General features: G+C 61.0%; 2 protein-coding genes across 2 annotated transcripts; one reads left to right on the forward strand and one right to left on the reverse strand.

The window, feature by feature from the left end:
• Window positions 1–7,651: 7,651 nt before the first annotated feature.
• LOC136540659 (uncharacterized) lies at window positions 7,652–8,955 on the reverse strand (the record flags this gene model as incomplete). Its single annotated transcript, XM_066532669.1, has 2 exons — window positions 8,052–8,955; window positions 7,652–7,865 (listed from the first exon to the last, which is right to left on the reverse strand). Coding segments are annotated over exons 1-2 (1,113 nt in total), but the record flags the coding sequence as incomplete, so codon positions are not given.
• A 7,620-nt stretch (window positions 8,956–16,575) lies between these two features.
• On the forward strand, window positions 16,576–19,088 carry LOC136540660 (uncharacterized). Its single transcript, XM_066532671.1, has 2 exons — window positions 16,576–18,380; window positions 18,482–19,088. The coding sequence occupies exons 1-2, from the start codon at window positions 16,629–16,631 to the stop codon at window positions 18,935–18,937; spliced, it is 2,208 nt and encodes a 735-aa protein (XP_066388768.1). The 5' UTR covers window positions 16,576–16,628; the 3' UTR covers window positions 18,938–19,088.
• The last annotated feature ends 870 nt before the right edge of the window (window positions 19,089–19,958 follow it).

Here is a 19,958-nt window from a genome sequence, read left to right on the forward strand (position 1 = left end):
GACATGGCGGGCGACGTGCGGGTTGCCGTGTAATGACGCCGTAGGGTGCAGCGGCTATGCCGAGGCCGAGCCATCGCGGGGGGCTCGGTGGTCATGGACCCTCAGGCTGCCGAGCCCGTGAAGCAAACTGTCGAGGTTCTTGGGGGGAGTTATTGGCCTTGGGTACTGATTCCGAGGCTACAGTAGCCCAGATGTGGCTCCCCACGCTGCATTGTCCTCGGTGCAGGAGTTGGCAGCATAGTGAGGTATGGGCGTCACGGTGGTTAGTACAGTGGCGGGTAACCCCTGCCCAGTCCTGCCTCCTGTCCCATCGGCCATTCTGCTGTACTGTGCCGGGCGTGCGGCTGTTGTCAGGGGCAGCAGTTGGCAGAGTTGTCGTGACACGACGTTTTGCCAGAGGGACGGGAGAAGGAAGAGGTGGCGGAGCGCTGCCGAGCCCGCCTTGCGCGAGACAGAGGGTCGGTGGCCCGGCCGAGGCCTTTGACGGGGAATCGGCCGAGGCCCGTGGTGAGGGGCCTCGGGCGAAGCGGAGGGTCGGCCGAGGCTCGCGGCGATGGGGCCTCGGGCGAGTCGGACAATCGGCCGAGGCCAGCAGCGTTTAGCTGGTTTCGATCTTTACGAAGTCTAAGCAGTCGTTTTTTGGATCTTGCTTAGGGTACCCCTTCTCACGGTATCCGACAGTAGCCCCCGAGCCTTGGGGGGAGTGGAGGCACTCCCCCTGAGGTTCTGACGAGAATTGGCTCTTGATAGTTCCTGTCGGGATGGTGTTTTGTCTTCGAGGTTTCGGTGGGTGCGCGCGAGCGCACCCGCCGGGTGTAGCCCCCGAGGCCCTGGAGGAGTGATTTCACTTCTCCAGGGGCTTTTTTCTCTTTCGAGTGGGGAGTTACATTGTGTTTGCCGGGCCCGTGGGTGCGAGTTCGGATCGCAGGGCCTCGACGATGCTGCGGGAAGAGCCCCTTAGCCTCTGCCTGGAGCGAGAGGGCCGTCAGGGGTTCACCCGGCTTTTTGAACGACCCTCGCGCTTCCTTTTCGCTTGGAAGGAGGGGTGGAAGATGCCACGCTACCCTCGGTGGGCGCGAGCGACGGCATTTCCGGTGAGCTGTTATCGGGTAAGTCCGAGTGGAGGCCCGTACCCCGTTCGCTGGGGGTCGGCTAGCGGTCCGGAGACGCGCTCCAAGAGTACCGGAGGGTTTCTCTAGTGGGTGCCGAGGCCGTTCGCTGGGCCTCGGTGGCTCGGTGCCTCCCTACGGTGGGATCCCATTCGGAGACTTCCCTGCCGGTCTCGGACACGACACAGGGCATCCCAAGCGTCTCGCTTGCTTGGGCCTCGGCCTCGCATAGGCCCGCCCGTAGTCGCCCCTGACTCTGTTGTCCTGGGGCGGCTGTCGAAACCCCTGAGGGCCCAGCCTTCGAACCCCTGGACCGTAACGGGCTTGGGTCGCTTGTCTTTATCTCGGGTGCAGGAAGAGCCCCCGAGCCTCCGCACGGAGCGAGAGGGTGGTCAGGGGTCCTCCCGTCTTTTTTGCCCGTCCCCCGCCCGTCCTTTTCGCTCGGACGGGGGGGGGCTGTTTGCCGAGCCCACTCGTGTGCGAGCCTGAGCTGCTGGGTCTCGGCAAAGTTGCAGGAGGGCCCCCGAGTCTCTCGCGCGGAGCGAGAGAGCGGTCAGAGGTCCCCTGGCTTTTGGTTCGCCCCTCGCGTGTGAGGGTCTGACTGCCGAGCCCCCCCTCGGGTGCGAGCCTAGGTCGCGGGGTCTCGGCGTCTTTTTGCAGAAGGAGCTCCCTAGCCTCTGCACGGAGCAAGAGGGCCGTCAGGAGTTCTTCAGGCTTTTTGAACGACCCTCGCGCTTCCTTTTCGCTTGGAAGGAGGGTTTGTATTGCCGAGCCCCCTCGTGTGCGAGCCCAAGTCGCTGGGATTCGGCAATGTGTCGCAGGAAGAGTCCCTTAGCCTCTGCACGGAGCAAGAGGGCCGTCAGGGATTCTCCTGACTTTTTGTTCGACCCTCGCGCTTCCTTTTCGCTCGGAAGGAGGGTTTGTATTGCCGAGTCCCCTCGTGTGCGAGCCCAGGTCGCTGGGACTCGGCAACGTTTTGCAGGAAGAGTCCCTTAGCCTCTGCGCGGAGCGAGAGGGCCGTCAGGGGTTCTCCTGACTTTTTGTTCGACCCTCGCGCTTCCTTTTCGCTCGGAAGGAGGGGTGGAAGATGCCACGCTACCCTCGGTGGGCGCGAGCGACGGCATTTCCGGTGAGCTGTTATCGGGTAAGTCCGAGTGGAGGCCCGTACCCCGTTCGCTGGGGGTCGGCTAGCGGTCCGGAGACGCGCTCCAAGAGTACCGGAGGGTTTCTCTAGTGGGTGCCGAGGCCGTTCGCTGGGCCTCGGTGGCTCGGTGCCTCCCTACGGTGGGATCCCATTCGGAGACTTCCCTGCCGGTCTCGGACACGACACAGGGCATCCCAAGCGTCTCGCTTGCTTGGGCCTCGGCCTCGCATAGGCTCGCCCATAGTCGCCCCTGACTCTGTTGTCCTGGGGCGGCTGTCGAAACCCCTGAGGGCCCAGCCTTCGAACCCCTGGACCGTAACGGGCTCGGTGCCTGGTTCCTTTGCCTGAAAGGAATCGGGTGGGGGTTACCTCTCTCCCTGCGGTTAGCAACGGCAGGCGCGCCTTTTGAGGCAGCTTTTTCGGAGAGGTGGAATGGCGCCTGCTGCTGCTGCGGTTGGGCGTGACGTGGCGTCAGTCGACGGGACGTAACTGCACGCGCAATTAATGAGGAGGGAGTGGGCGGTAAGACCGGATCTGGATAACCGCGCCGGATTTCCTGGGGGAAACTTCCCCGATTTCGTCGCCCGGTGGTTTCGATTCGTCCCTGCATAAATACGCAAACAGCCTTGCCCTCTCCCTCCTTACCTTTTCCGCGTTCGCTTTTGCTGCCTCCGTGCCGTTGCTGAGAGCATAGAGCGCCGGGGAAGAAAAGTGCGAGGGCGAGAGATCGAAAGAGAGAGGGAGAGAGATTACCGCCGTAGCAGCGTCCTCCGCCGCGCAATGGCTGGTGGTCCCGTCATCCTCCCGGCGGATCCCTGGGAGCGGTCCGACGTCACCGAGGAGAAGCTGCAGTCGCTCGTGGAGGCCGGTCTTCTTCGCCCGATCACCGACCCCGACGAGCCGGAGTGGATTGCTCCGGGGGACGAGTCGGAGCCGAGGCCGCGCGACGGCTACGTGGTGAGCTTCGTCGTCTTCCACGAGCGAGGCTTCGGGTCGCCGGCGGATAGCTTCATGCGGGCACTCCCGCACTACTATGGCGTGGAGCTGCACAATTTCAGCCCCAACTCCATCGCGCAGGCGGCCATCTTTGTCGCCGTCTGCGAGGGGTATCTGGGGATCGCTCCCCACTGGGAGTTGTGGCTCCATTTGTTCCGAGCGATGTTCACCTCCAAGCCGGGGGGAACGAGGGGGGCTCGGAAGGCGCAGAGGGCCGGCGGCTGCACCCTCCACGTGCGCCAAGACCGGCAGTCCCTCTACATCCCGGCCCAGCTGTCAACGTCCAACCGTCGTTGGTATGACGGCTGGTTCTACCTCCGCAACGACGGCGGAGGACTTCCCCCTTATACCGGGCGGGTTGTAGAGAGTCAACCGGAGAAATGGGGGTACGGCGTCATCAAGGTCGACCAGCCTAGGCTGGAACCGCTCTTGAGGGCCTTGGGGAAGCTGCGTGACTGCGGCCTTTCGGCGGCCGTGGTCGTGGCGGCCTTTCACCGCCGGAGGGTGTTGCCGCTAATGGCCCGGCGGCGGCGGCTGTTCGAGATGACGCCGAGCGACCCGGTTCGCCGGTATCAAGATGTCCGCCTTCGCCCTTACCGATGACGAGACCCTGCGTCGGGTGAGGGAGGCGGTAGACGGGAAGCCGAGGCTCGATGACTTGATGCCGTTCCCGATGCGCCCGTCGCGGGGGTATGTCTCGCTGGTAAGTTGGATGTTGTCGAGGCTTTCGCGTCCTTCTTGTTTTTCGCCTTTTTGGTCTGTTGTCTTACTTCGTCGTTCTCACAGGGGATAAGAGACGTGCGAGGCTCCCCGCCGCCCGTTCCTGAGGACGCCCGGCGGCGATCCGTGAACAGGGCGCGTGCCGAGGAGGAGAAGAAGAAGAAAGATGCCCAGGAGGCGAAGCGCACGAAGAAGATCCTCGCGCGTGAAAAGCTGGACGCCCGTCGCCGGCGCCAGAGGCTCGACGGTCTCCCTTTGGAGCCGTCTCCCTCGTCGTCGGTGTCGGATTCTTCGAGCGACGGCGGTGGGCGCGAGGTGGGGACGGCCTGCCTGGAACACCTCCCCGACATCAGGGAGATGGTTCCCGGGGCGCCGGCAAGGAGCCTGACGCCCCTAGGAGGAGGAGGAGGTGTCCCGGGGCCAGTGGTGACCCGTCCCGGCGCCGAGGCCGGCACACCCGAGGCGCGGGTGTCGGAGGAGCGTGCCGTCGGCCCGATGGGTTCGACGGTGGAGGTTGAGCGGGTGACGGTGGGGGCGACCCCATTATCTCCGCGAAGGGTCGAGGAGGTGCCGGGGCCCGACGGGGACCAGCTGGCGCTGGTGGACACCGAGGCCGCGCTGCTGCCACCACCGCCGCCGTTGCAGAGGAGGCGGACGGTGTCGAAGCGGTTGCATCCCCGTTCGCGGTAAGCGTCTTTCCTGGCGGAGTCCGCTTCTTGTTTGCCCCTTGGTTGCATGCTGACCTTGGGAGTGTCTTTTCTTGCAGCCAGACGCTTCTGGTGGGAGACCCTCCCTTGGCGCCCCGTAAGGCGCTCAAGGTGAACGTTAGCTCCTCCGCCCATCAGGCAGCGGAGGCGCAGGCTGACGCGCAGCGTGGCGCGGAGTCGGGCGAGGCCGTTTCGGAGGAGGTGGCCGCCCAGGAAAAGGGTGCCGAGGCGGCCGCGGGGCGAGTGGAGGAGGAGGAGCCCACGCCTCGCGATGTCGTGGGTCTTGGGGCGACGGAGGCTGGGGCGTCTAGCACTGCCGAGGCCATTGAGGGTGAGGCCGGGGCGCCCAAGACCTCCGAGGCCAGGGCGGTGGACTCCGGGGCCATCGAGGTAGAGATGGCGGAGGCCAGAGCCCCCGGGTCCGTCGAGACCGAGGCGATGGAGGTGGAGGCGGGGCAAACTTTGGCGCCGCCCCTGGTTCAGACAATCTCGTCTGATGATTCTTCCCGAGGGAAGGAGGCGGCGGACGCCGAGGCGGCCAGTGCCGCGGAGCAGCAAGTCCCAGATCCTGCCGAGGGGAGTTCGACCCTTGTCCCGCTACGGCCCGAGCCCCGTGGGTGGAACTTCCCGCGTGTTTTCTGGCGGGACCAGGCTGATCCCGAGGGGGAGCCTGTGTTCGCCCTTGAGGACGTCGCCGAGGGGGGGCGTTGGGATACCCTCGAGGAGTATCGCCAATTGGCAGTGCGGTCGCTGCAGACAGCGATGACCATTATGGGTCAGGACTTGCCCGGTGTCACGCGGGTAAGTACTTTCCCCTCTCGTGCCGCGTTGTTTTCTCTCCGAGCCCGCTCGCAGTGTTTTGACGTGTGTTTTTTGTTTTGCCTCCTTAGGAGCTCGAGACCCGATCCCTTGGGAAATCGGTGTTCCTGCGAAATGAGAGGGATATCTGGGACCAGCTCCGGCGCCAGAAGGGCTTGCTTGCCGATGCCCAGGGACTATTGTCGGCGCGGAGTGCGGAAGTGGAGGACCTCCGCCTTCGTTGTGCCGACATTCAGGCGGAGTTGGCCATGGCTAAGGAGCAGTCCGCCCCTCTGGTGGCCAAGATCAAGGAACTGGAGGAGGAGCGAGACTCCTTCAGGCTTCGGGCCCAAGAAGCGACGGCCTCTGCGAAGGCTACAGCCGGGCAGCTGGGTGCGGAGCAGAGCGAGCATCAGGCGACAAAAGTCGCCCTGGCAGAGGCTACCAAGGCGGCCGAGGCCTCTCGGGTCGAGGTCTCAGCCTGGAAGGGCAAGGCCGAGGGTAAGTTCCGCTGAACCATGTTCCTCGTTCCATTTGCTCTTTTTGTCCTGGTTCGCGCTTGACTCCTGACCCCTTGCTGCGACGTAGATCTGGAGAAAGAGGCCTCCCAGGCGGCTGAGGCCTCCGTCGCGGCGCAAGCAGCGCTGGATGTCGAGGTCCGGGAGCACGAGGCGCTGCGCAGCGCTGTCCGGTCTGCCTGCGAGGCTCTGGACGTCGAGGAGGTCCAATCAGCTAGCTCCCTTGGGAGCCGCCTCATCGCGTTGAGCGGCCACGTCCGCGAGAGACTCCGAGGGGCGTTGCACACGGGTGTCAAGCGCGCCCTGGCCGTCGTCTCCTCGCACTACGCCATCAACCTCGAGGCTGTCAGCGATGGCTACGTGTTGCCAGAAGATGACGAGGAGGCTGATGCAGAGGTCGTGAGGCTGTTGGAGGCGGCCGAGGCACCTGGCACCGCGTTGGCCAAGCTGTTCGAAGAAGAGGTGGTCCCTCCCGCGCCAGCCGCCGATCCTTGAGCTTTGACCTGGGCCAAAAGGGGCCATGTAACCGAATCGAGTTAGTTGCCGAATCGTGACGTTTTTTGTGGCCGTCGAGGCCCTTAAAGTATTTGCGTATGTGTGCTTCTTAACCGTTTTCCATTCTATTTCTAAGTTCGTGCCCTCTGTCTCGATCGCGAAGAAATCCCTCGGAACCTAAGCCGTCCTTCGGCGAAGGGTGGTGAGGGAGCTGCCGTAGCCCAGAGGCGTAGGCCGTTCTCACGACCCGGCCGGCCCTTTGGCCTCCAGACAGGCTTTTGGTCTTTGGGTTTCTTGCGAAGGTCCCGTCGGAGCGCGAGAGAGTTTGGCGTGGAAATTTTCGGAAAAACGGTTGAGAAATGGTGTCCGGGACTTAGGGGGGTTCCCCCTTTTTAGCCCCCGAGGGAGGCTCGACTTTGCAGAGGCAGAGCCGAGTCTCCCTTATTGCGTTATAGTGACGTCGAGCCCCTATCGATAGACAACCTCTCTGCAAAGAACTTCCTCGGAACCTAAGCTGTCCTTTGGGCGAAACGGTGGTGAGGGAGCTGCCGTAGCCCAGAGGCATAGGCCGTTCTCACGACTCGGCCGGCCTTTTCGCCCTTGAGACGATCTTTCGGTCCTTGGGTTCTATACAGCCGATTTGTCTATAAGGGGGTTCCTCGAAAGATTATAACAATTAAAGAACGCTTCTTTATTTATTTCGAGGAACAATGTAAACAACGTTTGGAAATTTAAGGGTAGAAACGACGTAGCTGTTCTATGTTCCAAGCGTTGGTGAAGATTTCGCCCTTCTCGTTGGCTAACTTGTAGGTCCCGGGCTTCAGCACTTGAGCGACGATATACGGCCCCTCCCAGGGTGGGGTCAGCTTGTGGCGGCCCTTGTTGCTCTGCCTCAGTCTCAGCACTAGGTCGCCCACCTTCAGGTCCCGGCTTTGGACGCGCCGGGCTTGGTAGCGTCGTAGGGCTTGCTGATACCTGGCTGAGTGTAGTAGCGCGACGTCGCGGGCTTCCTCCAGTTGGTCGAGGGCGTCTTCGCGGGCAGTGCGGTTGCTTTGCTCGTTGTACGCCTGTAGCCTCGGGGAGCCGTATTCTAAGTCAGTGGGGAGGATGGCCTCGGCTCCATAGACCAGGAAGAACGGCTGTGAATCCCGTGGCTCGGCTCGGGGTATTTCTTAGGCTCCAGATGACTGACGGGAGTTCGGCAAGCCATTTCTTGCCAAACTTCTTCAACTGGTTGAATATTCTTGGCTTAAGGCCTTGTAGGATCATGCCGTTGGCACGCTCTACTTGGCCATTCGTCCTTGGGTGCCCTACGGCCGCCCAGGCCACCCGGATGTGGTGGTCGTCGCAAAACGTTAGGAACTTGCGCCCGGTGAATTGTGTCCCATTGTCAGTGATGATGGTGTTAGGAACCCCGAACCTGTGGATGATATCCGTAAAGAACAGCACCGCTTGCTCGGATTTGATCTGAGCGATCGGACGAGCCTCGATCCATTTAGAGAATTTGTCGATAGCTACCAGCAGATGGGTATAGCCCCCGGGTGCCTTCTGCAGAGGCCCAACCATGTCCAGTCCCCACACAGCGAATGGCCATGTGATGGGGATGGTTTGGAGGGCTTGGGCCGGGAGGTGCGTCTGCCGAGCATAGTACTGGCATCCCTCGCAGGTGCGTACTAGCTTTGTGGCGTCGGCCACCGCTGTTGGCCAATAGAAACCTTGGCGGAAGGCGTTACCTACGAGCGTCCGAGGCGCCGCGTGGTGCCCGCAGACTCCCGCGTGTAAGTCCTGAAGTAAGGATTGGCCAGCCTCGGTGGTGATGCATCGTTGGAGAATACCAGATGGGCTGCGCCTATATAACTCGCCGTCGCAGAGGACGTAAGTTTTGGCGCGTCGCGCAAGCCGTCGGGCTTCGGTTCTGTCAGCAGGAAACTCTCCTCGGACGAGGCGATCAAGGAGAGGGACTCGCCAGTCCGTTCCTTGGTCGGTCTTGGGAGGCTCTTCGTCAATCGCCATCGCCTCGGGCTCGGCTGGCGGGGTCTCGGCGGCAGAGGGGGCCTCGAGCCCTGCGGTGGGCTCGGCCGATGGGTCCTCTTCCGTCGCCGAGGCGTAGTCGACGGACGGCTTGTGGAGGTCTCTGGTGAAGACGTTCGGAGGGGCCGGGGTCCGTGCCGACGCCATCTTTGCCAGTTCGTCCGCGGCCTCGTTGAACTTTCGTGCAACGTGGTTGAGTTCGAGACCGTCGAACTTGTTCTCCAGACGACGTACCATCGCGCAGTACGCCTTCATTTTGGGGTCGTGGCAGCTTGACTCTTTCATCACCTGATCGACGACGAGCTGCGAATCACCCCGTACGTCGAGACGTCGTACTCCAAGTTCGATGGCGATTTGCAGGCCGTTGACGAGGGCCTCGTATTCGGCGACATTGTTGGAGGCGGCGAAGTGAAGCCGGATCATGTAGCGCATGTGTATTCCGAGGGGAGAGACCAGGAGCAGGCCCGCGCCGGCCCCAGTCTTCATCAGAGACCCGTCGAAGTACATGGTCCAGCATTCTGATTGGATTTGAATGGGTGGCAGCTACGTGTCGGTCCACTCGGCTACAAAGTCGGCCAGGACCTGTGATTTGATCGCTTTCCGAGGCGCGAAAGACAAGGTCTCCCCCATGAGTTCGACAGCCCATTTGGCTATTCTACCCGAGGCCTCCCGGTTTTGGATTATCTCTCCCAGAGGAAAAGACGACACCACAGTCACCGGGTGGGATTCGAAGTAGTGACGCAGCTTGCGTCGAGCCAAGACTATGGCGTAAACTAACTTCTGGATGTGCGGGTAACGTGTCTTAGTCTCGGAGAGCACTTCGCTGATGAAGTAGACAGGTCGCTGGATGGGCAGAGCGTGTCCCTTCTCCTGCCTCTCGACGACTACGGCCGCGCTGACCACTTGGGTCGTCGCGGCGACGTAGAGTAAGAGGTGTTCGCCCTCGGTGGGTGGAACCAGGATGGGGGGGTTGGTGAGCAGTGCTTTGAGCCTGGCGAGGGCTTCCTCGGCCTCGGCGGTCCAAGAAAAGCGCTCGGCCTTTCTCAAAAGGCGGTACAGGGGCAGGCCTTTCTCGCCGAGGCGGGAGATGAAGCGGCTCAGGGCCGCAAGGCATCCCATGACCCTCTGCACGCCCTTGAGGTCTCGGATCGGGCCCATGTTGGTCACGGCCGAGACCTTCTCCGGGTTGGCCTCGATCCCACGTTCCGAGACTATGAATCCTAAGAGCATGCCTCGGGGGACCCCGAAGACACACTTCTCGGGGTTGAGCTTGATGTCCTTCTTTCTGAGACATGTGAAGGCAACCTCCAGGTCGCCGACGAGATCGCCGGCCTTCCTGGACTTGACTACGATGTCATCCACATAGGCCTCAACGGTTCGTCCGATATGTTCGCCAAAGACTTGGATCATGCACCGTTGGTAAGTGGCCCCTACGTTTCTGAGGCCAAACGGCATGGTTACGTAGCAGTACATGCCGAATGGAGTGATGAAAGAAGTCGCGAGCTGGTCGGACTCTTTCATCTTGATTTGGTGGTAACCGGAATACGCATCAAGGAAGGAGAGGGTTTCGCATCCTGCAGTGGAGTCGACGATTTGGTCAATTCGTGGTAGTGGGAATGGGACTTTCGGGCATGCTTTATTTAGACCAGTGTAGTCCACGCACATCCTCCACTTGCCACTTTTCTTCCTGACTAGTACAGGGTTAGCCAACCACTCTGGATGGGATACTTCCTTGATGAACCCGGCTGTCACGAGCTTCTGTACTTCTTCGCCGATGGCCCTGCGCTTCTCCTCGTCAAACCGGCGCAGGCGCTGTTTTGCCGGCCTGGAGCCTGGCCGGATATCTAAGGCGTGCTCGGCGACCTCCCTTGGTATGCCTGGCATGTCCGAGGGACTCCATGCGAACATATCGACGTTCGCATGGAGAAAGTCGACGAGCACGGCCTCCTATTTGCTGTCGAGGGTGGCGCTGATCTTCAGTCCTCGGCCGTTGGGGACGGCGGGGTCGACGGGGACGAGCTTGACAGCCTCCGCGGGCTCGAAGGCCCCGGCGCGCCGCTTGGCGTCGGGAACCTCGCCGCCAAGCTGGACGAGATCGGCGATGAGGGTCTCAGCCTCCACGATGGCCTCGGCGTACTCGATGCACTCGACGTCGCAGTCGTATGCGTGCTCGTATGTGGACTCGACGGTGATGATGCCGTTGGGGCCTGGCATCTTGAGCTTGAGGTAGGTGTAGTTGGGGATCGCCATGAACTTGGCGTAGCACGGGCGCCCCAAGATGGCGTGGTAAGCCCCCTTGAATTCCACCACCTCGAAGGTGAGGACCTCCTTGCGGTAGTTGGAGGGAGTGCCGAAACAGACGGGTAAGTCGATGCGCCCGAGGGGTCGCGTGCGCTTTCCTGGCACGACGCCGTGGAAGGGCGCGGAACCGCCTCGGAGCCGTGATTGGTCGAGCTCCAGGAGCTCCAGAGTGTTGACGTAGAGGATGTTGAGGCCGCTGCCTCCGTCCATGAGCACTTTGGTGAGTCGGGTGTTGCCGATGATCGGGTCGACGACCAGTGGGTACTGCCCGGGGTTTGGAACGTAATCAGGGTGGTCATCCCGGTCAAAGGTGATTGCTTCCCGAGACCAATCGAGGTACCGGGGGGTGGCTACCCTGACCGAGAAGACCTCCCGGCGTTCCCTCTTTCGCTGGCGCGCCGTGAGGCATGCCGAGGGTCCGCCAAAGATCATGAAAGCGTTGCGTACCTCGGGAAACCCATCATCTTTATCACCATCCCTCTCGCCGGCGCCCCTTTTCCTGGCCTCATCGTCGTCGGGGGGCCCGAGCCTGGCGTAGTAACGCCGGAGCATGGTGCATTCCTCGAGGGCATGCTTCACCGGGCCTTGATGGTAAGGACAGGGCTTCTTTAGCATGTCGTCAAATAGCCCGGGGCCGCGGGGGCCTCGGGGATTCCTGCGATCTGTTGTGGCGACGTGAACGGCCTCGAGGACCTCCTGCTTTCCCGGGCGGCCCTTCTTCTTTCTCTTAGGGACGCGGGTGGGCGAGGCCTCGGGGGCCTCGTCCTTCTGCTTCCCCTTGGCGTCGTTGTTGGGGAAGATGGCCCCCACCGCCTCTTCGCCCGAGGCGAAGTTGGTGGCGATGTCGAGGAGCGCGGCGGCAGAGCGCGGGACGTTGCGCCCTAACTCTCGGACCAAGTCCCGACAAGTGGTGCCGGAGAGGAAAGCCTGGACGATCTCCGAGTCACCGACGCTGGGTAGCTCGGTGCACTGTTTGGAGAAGCGCCGGATGAAGTCTCGGAGAGACTCGTCCGGCTTCTGGCGGCAGTTCTTGAGATCCCAGGAATTCCCAGGGCGCACGTAAGTGCCCTGGAAGTTCCCGACGAAGATCCTAACCAAGTCGCGCCAGTCGTGGATTTGCGAGGGGGGGAGATGCTCAAGCCAGGCTCGCGCCGAGTCCGTCAAGAGCAAAGGGAGATTGCGGATGATGAGCAGATCATCGTCCGCGCCACCCAGCTGACAAGCCAGGCGATAATCGGCTAGCCATAGCTCAGGGTTCGTCTCGCCGCTATACTTGGTGAGGTTGGCCGGCTGTCGGAACCGGGCGGGGAAAGGAGCAACGCGGATGGCCCTGCTGAAGACCCGAGGTCCTGGCGGCTCAGGGGAGGGGCTGCGGTCCTCACCACTGTCGTAGCGACCGCCTCGGTGCGGGTGGTAGCCTCGGGCGGCTCCGTCGTCGTGGCGCCGTCGCCTGCCAACTACCTCGTGGTCGCCTTGTACCTCGCGTTGGTGTCCAGGTCGGTCGTGCACCGAGGGGGCCCTGTTGACCGTCGGCGCGCGAGCGGGCTCAGGACAGACCGAGGCATCCTGGCCTTGGCGAGGTCGTGCCGTGGGTTGCTCCGAAGTGCCTCTGCGCCGGCGGGAGGCGGAACTTTCGGCCTGCTGCACTGCTGCGGTCTCGAGGAGGTCGCGGAGCTCTCCGCGGACCCGTCGCCCTTCGGTGGTGGAGGGCTCGGGCATCGCTCGGATCAGCATCGCAGCAGCTGCGACATTCTGGCTAGCGCGGTTAAAGATTGGGGGTGGCTCTCCGCCCTCGTTGTCGTTGATGCGGTGATGAACGTCGCGGGCCCGCCCTCGGGCTCCTCCGCCCTCACCGCGCCCTCGCTGCTCCTGCTCGAGAGTGTCCCGGAGCTGTTGCAGAAGGAGTCGGTCCTGTTCGACCTTGGCCTGAAGCTCGCGGAGCTGCTCCAGGTCTGGGCGACGATGCCCCCTGTGGACGAGATTCTCGTTCCGTGCTGCCGGGGCTGCGAGACGCGGAGGCGTGGCACCACCCGTCCCCGCCCGGGGCGGTGAACGAGTGCCTGTCCCTTCTTCCTCTTCGCCCACCGTTGGCATCCCGAGCCCGACGTGGAAGCACTCACGGGACGGATCGTAAGTCCCTTCGTCGTCGGAGTCGGAATAGCCGAGGCAGTAGTCGCTTGTGGCCAAGAATTGGCGTAAAGCCCCAGGGTTGTGGAGTTCGGAGAAATTCACCCCGGGCCACGCCTCGTCCTCGTCCGAGGGGTCGGAGTGGGTGCTCAGGTCGAGAGCGGAGCGCTGGCGGCGTTCCGAGGGGTGCTCGTGAGCAGCAGCGTAAGCGCAGGCGTAGGAGGTGGCGGCATTTCTCAACCCAAAGGGGTATGGGAACGGGGCTGTCTCCAGATTCTGCCCCGCCGGGGTCGGTTCTTCAGGGAGTGGCGGAGCGGAGTTAGATGACCGGGCATCGTCGTAAGCCCTCGGCGATTTTCCTTTGTCCAGGCTCAGGTCAGACAGGTCCCCAGTCAGGGACCCCGTACCAACAGCTGGTCGCAGGATATCGGCGGGGAGTGTCGTGCTGCCCCGGGCTCGCGTAGCGTCGGGGTGGCCTTGCTCGCGCCGTGCCCGGCGAGCGTGGCGAGAGCGGCCGCCCGGACGCCGCCTACGCCTGGGCTGCCGGGGCGCGACTTCGTCGTCGGACGGTGGGGTTCGAGGAGCGAGGAGCACCATGTCGTACTCATGCCCTAGAGACATGAACTCTAGGCTCCCGAACCAAACTATGGTGCCGAGGCGCAATGGTCGTATGTGGTCTGCCATCCGGAACTTGCTAGGATGACGAAGCTGACACGCAGAGGCCCCTACCTGGCGCGCCAACTGTCGGTGTTTTGGAACCGGGGGTCCCTCAACCAACGAGTGAATTTGTACTGCGTGTCCCTAATCCCGGATGGTGATGCAAAGAGACACAAGGTTTATACTGGTTCGGGCAGTCGAGGCCCTACGTCCAGTCTGAGAGATTGATCTTGTATTCCTTGCACCGGAGTGCTCGTGGTAGGGGGTTACAAGCTGAGTGAGAGAGGGAGCTAGCCCCAGGTCTCGGCGAGGGTGGTGCGAACTGCTTGGGACGTTGCTCCCAAGCAGCGTGGAAGTGCGTGATTCTATCGGTGTGTTTTTCCTTTTTGCCCCCCCAGAAATGGCCCTGGCTACCTCCTTTTATAGTTACAAGGAGGAAGCGAGAGGTACATGAGAAGGCTACTATTTGCTGACGTATTCCGCTCCCTGAAGCAGTATGGCGTCGTGGGAGTTCCAATCGATGTCTAGTCGGTATGGTCTTCAAGGCTGACGACATGCCGCGCTCTTGTACTTTTGTTGACTTGGTGAAACGCCGAGGCCTGGTGGCTGCTGTAGTAGGCTGTGCCGAGACCTATCGCGCTGAGGCCGAGACCCACTGTGCTGAGGCCTGCTGTGCCGAGGCCTTTAGCGGGTGGCAATGTGAGGTCTGGGCGGCCATCGTCGATAGTTGATTTGGGCGGAACAGTGCGGAACATGCGTCTACAGGATACGGTGCCCTGTATCGTCAGTAAGGGATGGTAAAAAGGCGATTTGACCGTTGTCCTGTCGTGGCATGCTGCCGATCGTGGCTTTCGTAGTGAGGGCAGCTGGGTGCATTAATTGGATGCGATAGCCTGCCAGAGTGACTTTTGAGGTGGAGGTGACGAGATTGCGGGACGAGCCCAGCCTCGGGCGAGGCGGAGCATGGCCAGTTCGCCCGAGGCCCTACCGGGAGTCTCGGGCGAGGCGGAATCCGAGGCTCATCGGGGGTCTCGAGCGGGGCGGAGCGGTCGGTTCGCTGGCCCCGAGGTCACAGGAACCCGGTTCTGACTCCCCACGTCGTGTCCGTCCTTGGTGCAGGAGTTTAGGCAGCACAGTAGCCGGTAACCCTTGCACAGTCCCGTCGTGGATGGCAGGGTGCTGGCGTGACGGACGTCTGGTCTGCCACGTCGCTGCACTGCGCCGTCGTGTGATTTGTCGGAGTAGTTGGGCGCCTCGATGGGACGTGCGGAAGTGACATGCTGGTCGTACTCGGTCTTGTGCGTCGTGGGGCTCCAGTACGGCTTGATGCAGGACATGGCGGGCGACGTGCGGGTTGCCGTGTAATGACGCCGTAGGGTGCAGCGGCTATGCCGAGGCCGAGCCATCGCGGGGGGCTCGGTGGTCATGGACCCTCAGGCTGCCGAGCCCGTGAAGCAAACTGTCGAGGTTCTTGGGGGGAGTTATTGGCCTTGGGTACTGATTCCGAGGCTACAGTAGCCCAGATGTGGCTCCCCACGCTGCATTGTCCTCGGTGCAGGAGTTGGCAGCATAGTGAGGTATGGGCGTCACGGTGGTTAGTACAGTGGCGGGTAACCCCTGCCCAGTCCTGCCTCCTGTCCCATCGGCCATTCTGCTGTACTGTGCCGGGCGTGCGGCTGTTGTCAGGGGCAGCAGTTGGCAGAGTTGTCATGACACGACGTTTTGCCAGAGGGACGGGAGAAGGAAGAGGTGGCGGAGCGCTGCCGAGCCCGCCTTGCGCGAGACAGAGGGTCGGTGGCCCGGCCGAGGCCTTTGACGGGGAATCGGCCGAGGCCCGTGGTGAGGGGCCTCGGGCGAAGCGGAGGGTCGGCCGAGGCTCGCGGCGATGGGGCCTCGGGCGAGTCGGACAATCGGCCGAGGCCAGCAGCGTTTAGCTGGTTTCGATCTTTACGAAGTCTAAGCAGTCGTTTTTTGGATCTTGCTTAGGGTACCCCTTCTCACGGTATCCGACACCGGTGGTGCTTGTTACTCTTGGAGGTTGCCACCTCCTAGACGGATTGGTGGTGGTCTCCATCGAAGCCCGCAAGAAGCTTGTGCGGCGCTCCGGAGAAGAGCTTGCGAGGGGCATTGTGCTCACCCCGCGGGAGTCGCAAAGAGCAACTTTAGTAAAGCATGTCATTGAGCTACCCTCACCTTCAGGTAGGTTCTTGCGGCACCCAACGTGCGGGCTTAGCGGGTGATGCTAATTAGCCGCCGAACCACCAAGTGAGCGGTCGACACAACGGGGACTAGCGTGTTGGCAAACACGTGAACCTCGGGAGAAAAATCATCGTGTCAACCTTGTTCTTCCCATTGGTTTGCATCCCCATTACACAAGCTTGCAATTACTTTTATACATATTAAGCTTGTGTAGTTGCTCCTGTAATTAGATAGCTTGTGTAGCTTGCTAATTACCTTCTTGCTTGTGTAGCATAGAAGTAGCTCCCTTGCGTGGCTAATTTGGTTTTAGTAACCTTGTTAGTCACTTTGCTTAGTTTGTGTAGCTAAGTATTTACGCTCTCTAATTAGTTTTTTTTTTGACCGGGAATAGCAGAGAACACGTTGGCATCCAACGCCCAGGGCATGCGTTTGGCGCTGTTGCCCCATTCGGCAACCGAGTTTTGTAACAAGAAGAAAGGAGAGAGCATCTCCTTCCCGTCAAGGCCTGGAATAAACCTCCAAATGCACGCAAGAAATCGACCACATGTCAACGTGAGACATGCGTCAATGCCTGCCAGTCTGCCACGAATCTCCTCCAAGCTCCAATGCAAGTACGTACCGTACGTACGCTATGAACACATGCATCCCGCTTCCAAATATCTGCATGCTGCACTGCACAGCACCTTAACAGCTAGCTGCACTTGCCTATAAATAATCGGCAGATGCCAGTGTGCTAAACCAAGCTTAGTGGACTCGTCGTGTCAGCGCGTCACACTGCTCGCTACCCAGATAGCTCGTGTCCAGAGCAAAGCTGCAGTCGGCAATAATGGATCGCCGCGTGAGCCTTGCCACCCGGAGCGTGCGCGTGCTGATCCCCGACCAGCTGCCGACGCTGTTCGAGCCGCAGAAGTCGGTGATGACCCCGCATGTCCGCGCAACCGTCGTTGGCGACGAAGACGATGCGCCGCCGCCGGAGCGCCGGCTGACCATGCTGGCGCTCCAGCTCGCGGTGCTCGAGAAGGCGGCCAGCCGGCTCGGCACGCTGGGCTTCATCTGGGCCACGGTCGTGCTGCTCGGCGGCTTCGCCATCACGCTGGGCCAGACCGACTTCTGGTGCATCACCACCCTGCTGCTGGTGGAGGGCGCCCGGATCCTGGGACGCAGCCACGAGCTGGAGTGGCAGCACGAGACCACGGGCCGCGCGCCCGTGTCGTGGGCCGTCGGCCGCGTCTTCCATTGGCTGCAGCTGCTGTCCGCGTCCTCCTGCGCCGCGCTCTCCCTCGTCCGCCTCGTCCACCAGCGCTACGGCGGCAGCGAGGAGGCCCGCGTCAACCGCCACTCCGCGCTCGACATATTCTACGGCCTCGCGCTCGCCGAGGCCCTGCTGTTCCTCGTCGAGAAGGCGCTGTGGGAGTGGAGGGTGGGCCACCACCGCCTGCTCGAGCGCGTCGCCAAGGACTGCCACCTCGCCACCGCCTGCCGCGCCGTCGCCGTCCGCCGCTTCTTCTACGACTCCTACTCCCGGTGCCTTAACGGCAGCATCTTCGACGGCCTGCACATGGACCTCGTATCCTACGCCGACGACCTGCTCACGGCGGGCTCGCACGACGAGCAGCGCCTCGGCGCCAGCATCCTAGCGGCGCTCGTCGAGTCCGACCGCTTCGCCGACGCCACGCTCCGCAAGATCGGCACGTCCGGACCCGCCATCGAGCGCCTTATCGAGATGCTCAGCTGGAAGAACGCCTCGGAGAAGGACGTGCGCCGCTCTGCGGCGGTCGTCGTGTTCATGCTCACTGGAAGGAAGGTCAACGCGCTCCGCGTCACCGGCATTCCCGGCGCCATGGAGTCCGTGGCTTCCTTGCTCTACGCCGACTTCGACGAGCTCAACCTCCTCGGGCTGTCCATCCTCAACAAGCTAGCGCGCGACCACGACAACTGCGACAAGATCGGGAAGACTAGGGGCCTTCTCGACAAGATCATCTCCTACTCGGGCATAATAGCAAACGGGCCGGCGACGGGGCCGCCGACAGACATGCGCCTCAAGGCGGTGAAGCAGTCGCTCCGCGTTGTGAAGAGGCTGGCGAGCACGACGGGGACCACCGGAAAGGTGCTCCGGAGGGAGCTGTCTGACATTGTGTTCACCGTGAGCAACGTCAGGGAGGTGCTGCAGCAGCAGCACGACGAGAAGGACGTGTCCGAGCTGCACCGCCTGGCGATCGAGATACTGACGAACCTCGCCATGGACGAGGAGGCGAGGGAGATGATCGGCGGCACGGGGGGTGTGCTCAGCACGCTGGTGGCGATGTTCTTGCCGGAAAAGCAGGAGGCAGCGCCCGACCGGCACAAGGACGCTGTCCGGGTGGAGGCCGGCGAGGCTCTGGCGATGCTGGCGCTCGACAGCCGCAGGAACTGCGGCGCGATCATCATGGCGTTCGGCGGAGGTGTGGAGCGGCTGGTCGAGGCGCTGAGTGATCCCGTCGTCGTCATCAGCGCCTCAAGGATCCTGCGCAACCTGTGCACCTACGCTGGGGACGAGTGGCAGCTTACACTGAGAGGAGTCACCGCCGGCGCCACCAAGGTAGTTTCTGGCAGTACACTCTGTGCACAGTGCATCGGCTATGGTGTGATTGGTCATCAACCGTTTCCTAATCTTTTTTCTTTCTTCGTTCTGAAACACAGGTGCTGCGCAGTATCATGGTGGAGAAGACGAAGCTCCTCAACATCTCCCTCGGCCTCGCGGCGCAGATGTTCCGGTTCATGCAGCCTGGGGAGCTCCGGGCGAGCCTCGCCACGGCGGGCGTCACGGACACAGCGCTGGCGCGGACGCTGGTGCTGGTCCTGCGGGAGTACAGCCGCCCGTCCCTGGAGGTGCCGCGCATCCGGCTGTACACGCTGGAGCTCGCCATCGCGTTGATGCGGTCGGACGCGCGCTTCGTGTCGCTCTTCGTGGAGCTCGGGATGGAGGCCGAGCAGAGGCGCGTCGCGGAAACCACCTCCGGCCTCGAGCGCTTCAACGTGTTCTCGGGCAGCGTCGGGCTCAGCCGCCGCGCCGTCAGCGTCGGCTCGCTCGTCGACTCCGCCATGGAGCTCATGAGCCAGCAGCAGGCCTGCACATCACGGTCACAGATACGCTGAAAAGTGATTTACACGGCTGAAACAGTTAATTATTTTTACTCTGTATTCGGTTTGATTGTGCCGTATTTGCATGGTAGTACTTCTGTATGCTTATGCTTTCTTGTATCACTGTATTCGTTATTGTGTGAAAGTGCAATAAAGGGTTATCATGGCTATACTTCTTTTGCCTTAAAATAATTACACATTTCACTTCTAAAAAAGTCAAACTTTTTTACGTTTAACTATATATATACTAGAAAATAATATCAACAACAACAAGGGACATACACAAGATTTAACCTGTCATCGACATCTTTGTTGATGAGGAAGTCACAAAGGTTAAGTCTCTTTCAACTCTATTCTCTTCTCGAGTGAATCACAAAGTCAAGTTTAAGAATCTTCACTAGCATCTTGGGGGCAATACAAATCTACCGGTGGTCATCGCAACATTTGGATGCTCTAGAACAACGGTTAGCCAGAAGAAACGTGATTGTTTGATTTCTGGAAAAATGAGGTTTATATTTATGATGGGGTAGTAGTAAGCTGGCACGGAGCCTAAGGAGGTGTTTGGTTCCATGGACTAAATTTTAGTCCATGTCACATCGGACGTTCGGATGCTATTTAGGAGAACTAAATATAAGTTAATTATAAAACTAATTACATAGATGGAGACTAATTTACGAGACGAATTTATTAAGCCTAATTAATCCGCAATTAGCACATATTTACTGTAGCACCACATTGTGGAATCATGGACTAATTAGGCTTAAAAAATCCGTCTCGCAAATTAGCCACAATCTGTGCAATTAGTTATTTTTTCGTCTATATTTAATACTTCATGCATGTGTCCAAATATTCGATGGGACAGGGACTAAAATTTTCCTGTAGGAACCAAACACACCCTAAGAAACTCTCTGCATCTGACTCTCTGGTCCCCTTTCTTTATGATATCCAGCTAGTGTTTTCCTTTTTGTCGCTATCGGTTTATAGCAGTTTGTCCGTTGTGCTCCAAATTACTTTCTTTCTAAAAATAACGGAAATA

Source organism: Miscanthus floridulus, chromosome 2, assembly GCF_019320115.1.
Source record: "Miscanthus floridulus cultivar M001 chromosome 2, ASM1932011v1, whole genome shotgun sequence".
Classification (NCBI taxonomy): domain Eukaryota; kingdom Viridiplantae; phylum Streptophyta; class Magnoliopsida; order Poales; family Poaceae; genus Miscanthus; species Miscanthus floridulus.

Bases quoted from the DNA above. Each gene is read 5' to 3' on its own strand.
- LOC136540660 (XM_066532671.1), top strand. From the start codon at position 16,629: ATGGATCGCCGCGTGAGCCTTGCCACCCGGAGCGTGCGCGTGCTGATC. The intron at 18,381-18,481 runs GTAGTTTCTGGC...TCTGAAACACAG, and splicing joins TCACCGCCGGCGCCACCAAG to GTGCTGCGCAGTATCATGGT.